General features: G+C 44.4%; 2 protein-coding genes across 2 annotated transcripts; one reads left to right on the top strand and one right to left on the bottom strand.

The window, feature by feature from the left end:
* Positions 1 to 1,492: 1,492 nt before the first annotated feature.
* Positions 1,493 to 5,047, top strand: LOC119279818 (GDSL esterase/lipase 7-like). The gene is made up of 5 exons (XM_037560926.1): positions 1,493 to 1,833; positions 2,121 to 2,278; positions 2,441 to 2,680; positions 4,337 to 4,592; positions 4,712 to 5,047. The coding sequence occupies exons 1-5, from the start codon at positions 1,542 to 1,544 to the stop codon at positions 4,939 to 4,941; spliced, it is 1,176 nt and encodes a 391-aa protein (XP_037416823.1). The 5' UTR covers positions 1,493 to 1,541; the 3' UTR covers positions 4,942 to 5,047.
* Positions 5,048 to 5,341: 294 nt separating this feature from the next.
* On the bottom strand, positions 5,342 to 7,342 carry LOC119279828 (calcineurin B-like protein 7). The gene is made up of 9 exons (XM_037560931.1): positions 7,189 to 7,342; positions 6,897 to 7,054; positions 6,701 to 6,783; positions 6,525 to 6,584; positions 6,316 to 6,424; positions 6,085 to 6,137; positions 5,750 to 5,830; positions 5,551 to 5,663; positions 5,342 to 5,465 (listed from the first exon to the last, which is right to left on the bottom strand). The coding sequence occupies exons 2-9, from the start codon at positions 6,973 to 6,975 to the stop codon at positions 5,402 to 5,404; spliced, it is 642 nt and encodes a 213-aa protein (XP_037416828.1). The 5' UTR covers positions 6,976 to 7,054; positions 7,189 to 7,342; the 3' UTR covers positions 5,342 to 5,401.
* Between the last annotated feature and the right edge of the window lie 267 nt (positions 7,343 to 7,609).

Below are 7,609 nucleotides of genomic sequence, written 5' to 3'. Positions count from 1 at the left end.
CTTTCTTTGAAGGATTGTATTTTTTTAAGGATTTGTTAAATCTCCTATTCACCTCACCTCTGATCGATAACTTTGGTCCTACCATAAGCATATCATATGTTGACTGAACAATCAAGAAACCTCTTTTTATCATGGAAGCAAGCCCAAAAATCATTTTGCCTTCTAGTTGGTAGTGGGATGGTCCTCATGTTCTCACCATCCATAGGTAAAATTGCCGCTGCAACTTTTGAACATCCCACTCGGTCGAGGAAGATACAATGAACTTGCTCACCATTGCTGGTCAAGCATCGTGTCGACCGAAATGCCCCCTTCTAGGTAGCCATTGCTCATTTTTTGAATACAGTACAATCGCAGAAGACATTCCCATGGCCATTGCTCATTACATATGTTGCTTTGCTCTCTTGTACCCATCCTCTTAATAAATCCTTGTTGTGGAACACATTTTTCATTCACGATAGCACGACAAATTTGTGAGGGGTGTGGTCCCACCTCAAACTTTAGGAAATCAACTCTCGGGCAATAGACAACTTTGAGCACCCGAGCACCAATCTATCAGGTTTTCGGCCAGTTTCCCTTAGAAACTGACCAATTCTCTTCTTCTTTTTGATGGGGGGAAAAGAAGAGAATTTCCTGCCGGTTGCTAAAAAGAAACTGACCAATTCTCTTCTTGATGATGAAAAAGGTAGAGCTCCTGTCAGTTGCTAAAAAAAGAACCCTTCACGTTTGACGCGTGAGCATAGCCAATTAGAAAAGCTCAGTATCTATGAATCCTAGACGCACAGAGACGTTTGGTTTATGGGTGTATATACACCCTATATGCAAAAATAAGTAATTAGATAAAAAGTAAAAAAAAATTGAATTTTTTTTTGAAATAAACTTGACCTTCCATTGTACTCCCTCTATCCCATAATGTAAGGCATTTTTTGACCCTAGTGTAGTGTCAAAAAACGTGTGGGACGGAGGGAGTACTTGTGAAAAATTTCATAAAAAGAAAAAGGCCCTTTGACTTCTTCAAAAAGACAAAACCTCTGCCAAAAATAGTGCGAATAGTGACCTATAATAGCAAATAACTTTTTCCCCTAAAGTCAGCGCTGGTTTAGTGCAAAAGAAAGTCAAGTTTATTCTATAAAACTTCAGATTGTTTTGACTTTTTTATTTAAAAAAAATCCCATATAGAGTGTAGATACAACCAGAAACCAATGGGTATTTCCCTATCTTAGACCTCCTATTCTTATACATTTTGTCTTTTTTTTTGAGGATTCTTATACGTTTTGTCATTCTTGGAGATCAAGCAAGGATATCAAACAGGCCAAGGGGCCGCGCATCAATCGGCTGTGAAGGGGCCCATTTCCGGCCCTGTTTGCTGAGTTGCTCTAGTCCACAACCCTAGCCCACCAAATGCAGGCCTTTTCCTCCATCCTCACTGCGGTTAGCGACTCGAGTCTGCGGCGAGTCCATCCTCCTCTTGCATAAACCAGACCGGTCTCCTCCCCCACCTTTCCCAACCCAGAGCGCGCGAACTCGCCACCGCCTCGCCGGAAATGGCGCCCTCCCTCGCTCACCTCGTGTGCCTCCTCCTCCTCCTTCTCCTCCTCCTCTCCGCTCTACCCCTCTCCGCAGCCGCCTCGACCCCCCGGTCCGCGCCGCCGTCGGCGCCGCCCACCCCGCTCGTCCCCGCGCTCTTCGTCATCAGCGACTCCACGTCCGACGTCGGCACCAACAACTACCTCGGCACGCTCGCCCGAGCCGACCGCGAGCCCTATGGCCGGGACTTTGACACCCACCGCCCCACCGGACGCTTCTCCAACGGCCGCATCCCCGTCGACTACCTCGGTGCGTCGCTCGCGACCTCTCGCTTCTCTCGGTTTCTCCATGGATTGGTGCGGGTGCGCTGCTGGTTTCTCGATTTTGCGCGTCCTTGCTTGCAGATACGGATCGTTTCGGTTTATTAGGTCTCCATGGTTCATCGTGATTACGGATGATTGTTTGCTTCTTCTCCTTGATTGTTCCGTGTAATCTTCTGTCGCTGCTGTGGTCTGAATCCGCAGGAATATGGCAGCCCCATGTGACGTTCCTAGTTTCTCTTCTCTTGATTTCTGACCCCTTCTGTTGTACCACAGCGGAGAAGCTGGGGCTCCCCTTCGTGCCTCCGTACCTCGAGCAGAGCATGCGCATGGGCGTCGGCGGTGCTGGCCTCAGCAACATCGGTGGAATGATCCAAGGCGTCAACTACGCTTCCGCGGCAGCCGGCATTCTCTCCAGCAGTGGCTCTGAGCTGGTATGTTCTCCCACCGCTCCCGCCAACTCTGCGTCAATCTCATAACGTCCTGGTGCTGTCGAGAGATCTGTTTGGGGATGATTCTGCTGTCAATCTGTGGTTTCCTCACACCAAATTTGATGCTAATCGGCTGGGGTTTTTGCGATTTGGTTGCGCTTGCAGTGGATGCATGTGTCGCTGACCCAGCAGGTGCAGCAGGTTGAGGACACATATGAGCAGTTGGCGCTGGCTCTTGGGGAGGCAGCTACAGTCGACCTGTTCAGGAGGTCGGTGTTCTTTGTGTCGATCGGGAGCAACGACTTCATCCACTACTACCTGCGCAATGTGTCAGGCGTGCAGATGCATTATCTCCCATGGGAGTTCAATCAGCTCCTTGTTAATGCAGTGAGGCAGGAAATCAAGGTGTGCTTCTTGCTCCTCAGTTTGTTCTGTGTACCATTTCTCGCCTCCTTTTTGATCACCAGTGTGCTGCGCATTGTTTTACTTGTGGAGATGCACCACGCGTAGTCAGGGATCTCTGTAACTACGAATTTCGTTTTGGACATAACGTAGTTTATCTGGGAAATTAACACATGAAAGTGATTTAAATGAATGAGGTTTCCTTGTTGGTTTGCAGTTCTAGAACATTAACGCCTTCACCTATGGTTTACATACTAATTGTTCTTACTGTCGAATTTGGGGTTATTTCTTGCAATATTGCACAAGTATTGCAATTGCAAAATGTTTCAGACTGATGTTAGATGCGGCATTTTGATAAAATATGAAATGAAAATGGTTGGATTGATGATCCTGATTCTACAATGAGGTGTAATGGTGTTTAGTTAGTATGTAAGGGTATGTTTGGATGGTAGCCAAAAACTTATCTCCATTTTTTTTTTTGCATGCCACTAGCTCTTTACCAACTCTAGTTCATTTTTCTTTCCAACATTGGCCAACTCATGGACAAGCACAACTTTGACCAAAATTTTGGCCTAACTTTTTGGTAAGGCAAACATGGGCTCAAACCAAACTGACATTATACTGTCTTAAAACTTTTTTTTCTCTCAAATGCACACTTAAATGTGTGTTGTTGTATATTAGAAGAAGGCATCATGATGACGCAAAGTACAAAGCAAATACAACCCTGAAAAGCAAAAGTCCTAAATTATTGAAAACGAAGCAATACAAAGGCAGCCCAACTGAAAAACTGAAACTGCACAAGGTGCTACTCATGCTACCTGAGCTACACCACAGCATACTATCTTAAACTGTGGTATATTCTGAAATGCTCAGGCTGCACTTTTTTTTTTGTGCTACCATCTGTTTTAGGTTCAAGTTAAGTCTGTTGTACTTTCTGAGTTCATGGATGGAACCCTCGTTCTAGGATGCAGTGTTTTACCTGTGGAACTTGATGTATTTTCACTGGTCTGTAATTTCTGGCGCTCATGCTTGATAGTCGTGTTTGATCTGCCTGCGTGCTGTTGGTTCCTGGTAGTTGCTTTACCTGTATGCTTGCAGGTTTAGCTTCCTGTTTTGTGCCTTTTATGTTTCTCATACTCTGTACAACTGTGCCAGTTTCTTTAATGGAAATCGATGAGGAGGCTCGTTGCCTCAAAAGAAAAAGAAAAAGTATGTTGTACTTTCAGCTATAACTGTATAACACCTTGCACATTTATCTCGCTGCATTGAACTGTTCATGATCTGACCATGGTTCAAGCATGCTTCTCAGTTCATGTGTCATGGATCATTTGATTCTCTATGCCTAATTTATCTCTGTTACCTAATCTTAAGCAGAACATGTGATGCATGGTGATTGAAGATGCATATACCAGTAGTTTGTTGTATGTAGAAATTTTCTTTGTGTTCATTCCATAATCTCATTTATATGCTGATGCAAATTGTAATGGATTGCTTCGGTTCTTTATTCTTCGCAATACCGTAGCAAATTAATTGCCATTTTGCATCCATTACTGTTTAGTTCTATTTGTGGTTCTTGTCAGATTACTCCACTTTTGATGTCTAAACTAGTTGTGGACTCATGTGTCTCCTACTACCTTCTGACAATGATGATTTATGCAGAATCTGTACAATATCAATGTTCGAAAGGTCGTGCTGATGGGCCTTCCTCCTGTTGGCTGTGCCCCGCACTTCCTTTCGGACTACGGCAGCCAAAATGGGGAATGCATCGACTACATCAACAACGTCGTGATCGAGTTCAACTATGGACTGAGACACATGTCAAGTGAGTTCATCCGCCAGTACCCAGACTCGATGATCAGCTACTGTGATACATTTGAGGGGTCAGTGGACATACTAGAGAACCGTGACCGCTATGGTGAGTAAATGCATCATTAGTACTGCATTTAAATTGAGTGCCGGTTCGCAACTGTAACATTTGTAGTACATTTAAATGGAGTGCTAAGTCTTCTCATTTTGGTGGAATTGCAACTGCAGGCTTTCTGACCACCACTGATGCTTGCTGTGGGCTTGGCAAGTATGGCGGGCTATTCATCTGCGTTCTTCCACAGATGGCGTGCAGCGACGCGTCAAGCCATGTGTGGTGGGATGAATTCCACCCGACCGATGCTGTGAACCAGATCCTGGCAGAAAATGTGTGGTCTGGTGATCACACCAGGATGTGCTATCCAGTGAACTTGCAGGAGATGGTGAAGCTGAAGCAGTAGAACCAACCTGGATCGTCATTGCAGTTACTTGCTCAACTTCTGTGTTTTCATTTTCGACAAAGAACTTCTGCGAGTGGGACAGTGAAATGTATATCGAGAATCACGGAGTTCAGTAGTCAAATTTTCAGTGAAATGTATATCGAGTCACGAAGTTCAGTAGTCAGATTTTGACAGTTCAGGTTAAATGCACGTATATTTGCCTCTAAATGTACCGTGAAGAATCTATATGGTCGAGCTGTTAGATATTGCAAATGTAAATATGAGAGTGATCAGCCCATTCGGTGACAAAAAAAATTGCCCAGCTGTTGAGCTGATGTGTTCCATTTCTCACTGCACATTCTGCTATTGCAGTTTCTGCTACAAAGCGGTGTTTCATAATCCAAAAATTTGTACTGTGAACATGGTGCTGTATGCCTGAGACTTGAGAGGTCAGAGTCACAGATGCTTGTGCCGATGGCTGCTACAACTCTCCGTCGCCGGCTCCAGAGTAGACAACAAAGCTGGGGAATGACATGGTTATGTCCCTGCATCACAAGATGCTCAGCTGTCAGTCAAGAGTGATGTTCTCAGGCATTGTTTTCCAAAGCTGAAAAATATAGAGCTACTTACTTCAGGTATGGGAGAGTCATGTTCTTCAGCAAGGCTGGATTCTTACTTGCAAACTCTTTCCATTCGTCGGGATCTATCCTCCCGTCGCTGTTCAGGTCTGCCTGCTTGAATGTCTGTCACAATATAAGTTAGCATAAATGTATGCAGAGTGGTAATGCTTCTTGGGCAGCAACATTTCATCTGCATGTGGTGTATGTACCTGATCTACAATCTGTTCGACGGCATCATCAGAAAGAAGTAGGTCCGATTCGTTCAGGATTGCAAGCACCATTTCCTTCAACTGCATGAACGGCCAGTTTCAGTAAGTGCTCGAACTGTCAAATTGTAAAGGTAGTATGTGTGCTATAGTTGGTGCATATAATGGGTTTTGTGTTATTTTTCCAGTGAAACAAAATGTACTGACAGAGCTCAAGGATAAGCATTTAAATCGGCAAATCTAGTGTGTGGTAGTATGTTAAAAACATCTTGTAGTAGTATATTCAGTTGACAAGATTATGTGCAGAATAATTCATTTCAGTACAAAAAGATACAGACCTCTTCACGTTCAATGCTGCCGGTGCCTCGCAGGTCATATAGTCTGAATGCAACTGCGAGAAGGAATCCTTCAGATGTCAGATAGGAGAAGCATATATGGACAGAAGTCCTCCCAAATATATATACCAGGCTACTGCTACTTGAATTGCACCCAGAATTTATGAAATACCAGTCATTTCTTAAAACATTTACACACGCAAAAAGATTGGGAGAAAAAGGCAGGCTTCATACATGCAATCTTGTCTGCCATGGGTGTATCCGGGTGAAAAATGTGGAGGGACCGAACAAACTCCTCGAATTCAATCACGCCGTTTCGCTTCAGATCAAACAGATCAAATATCTGCACCAGTCGAACACACATGTAAACAAGTTGATCTGATCCGAGATATTTGTGCATAAGTTTGGGACAATTTTACAGTCCCACAGATAAATAGACTGACCCGATCGGCGAAAAGGTTCTTCCGGTTGCTGTTCCTGAAGAGAGCAAGTTGGAACTCCTCCTGTTGAAGAAAATGGCAGTTTGCAAATTGGCGCTGATTAGAGTTTGCAGAAGGAAACCACATGGTGAATTTGCTGTGTGACTAAAAGAAGATGATGAGCAAGACAAGATAGATACCTTGTGAATAAGGCCATCCTTGAATATAGAATAGCTAATCTTTTTGAACAGCTCGTAGAGGGCCTCCACTTCATTCAAGGAAACTGCGTGCATTTGGGGAACAAATTAGACATTAAACGATGGCAAAAAAGCTTATGGACTCATTTTTGTACTGAATAGATCACCAGGAAGAAAAACAGAAGCTAGGAGTTCTCACATGTGGTCTCTTTGGCCAGGAGAGCCGCATCCTCATGCGGTGGAGCTCGTCTGAACTGCTTCGATGATACACAACCCATACAGACCAGCTCACAAACCAAGCCTTTTTCTTACAATTACCAACCGTCTTTCCGCAGAAAGGGGATGAAGAAAACACACCTAAGACAAAAGGGCAAAGACATTGGCACCAACACAAAGCCAATCTATTATAAAATTTTACCTGGAAAAAGGGAAATCCGGCGAGAGCGAAACAGCCAAGAAACAACAGGGAAACACCAAGACACAAAGCTCACCTGGGAACCAACAAACAAAGGATGCTTATGCTTTGTTGGATCCACACTGGTAAAGATCTGCAGGTGGCTCGGGAGAAAGATGGACGGCTCCAAGCTTATGGCTGATGCGACGGGGAAGGAGGAGCTAGAAGAAGAACACCATATATTTATGCGCGTGCACAGCAACAGCCAACAGGGACCTACTACGTCACAAGTGCGGCACAGAATATTGCAGTGCTGACAGGTGACAACACACGGGACAAGGCGAGAGTTGACTTGCATGCGGCAGCATCCTCACGCAAATTTTCGTGTTTTGACCCTTTTCTGAAACCTATTCAAGATTTGCCTCTAGTTTAATTTTTTTTTTTGAGATCTGACCCTTTTGCTACCGGCAGAGTCCATGGCGGTAGGGTCTAACAGCCTACCGCCAAGGACTTTGCCG

Source organism: Triticum dicoccoides, chromosome 1A (genome assembly GCF_002162155.2).
Source record: "Triticum dicoccoides isolate Atlit2015 ecotype Zavitan chromosome 1A, WEW_v2.0, whole genome shotgun sequence".
NCBI classification, from domain to species: Eukaryota; Viridiplantae; Streptophyta; class Magnoliopsida; order Poales; family Poaceae; genus Triticum; species Triticum dicoccoides.
Note: the sequence above shows the minus strand (reverse complement) of the source record. Positions and strands in the feature narration are given on the sequence as shown.

Bases quoted from the DNA above. Each gene is read 5' to 3' on its own strand.
- LOC119279818 (XM_037560926.1), top strand. From the start codon at position 1,542: ATGGCGCCCTCCCTCGCTCACCTCGTGTGCCTCCTCCTCCTCCTTCTC. The intron at 2,279-2,440 runs GTATGTTCTCCC...TTGCGCTTGCAG, and splicing joins CCAGCAGTGGCTCTGAGCTG to TGGATGCATGTGTCGCTGAC. The intron at 2,681-4,336 runs GTGTGCTTCTTG...TGATTTATGCAG, and splicing joins CAGTGAGGCAGGAAATCAAG to AATCTGTACAATATCAATGT.
- LOC119279828 (XM_037560931.1), bottom strand. From the start codon at position 6,975: ATGGGTTGTGTATCATCGAAGCAGTTCAGACGAGCTCCACCGCATGAG. The intron at 6,425-6,524 runs GTCAGTCTATTT...CGACTGGTGCAG, and splicing joins AGAACCTTTTCGCCGATCGG to ATATTTGATCTGTTTGATCT. The intron at 5,664-5,749 runs GTACATACACCA...ATATTGTGACAG, and splicing joins TCGAACAGATTGTAGATCAG to ACATTCAAGCAGGCAGACCT.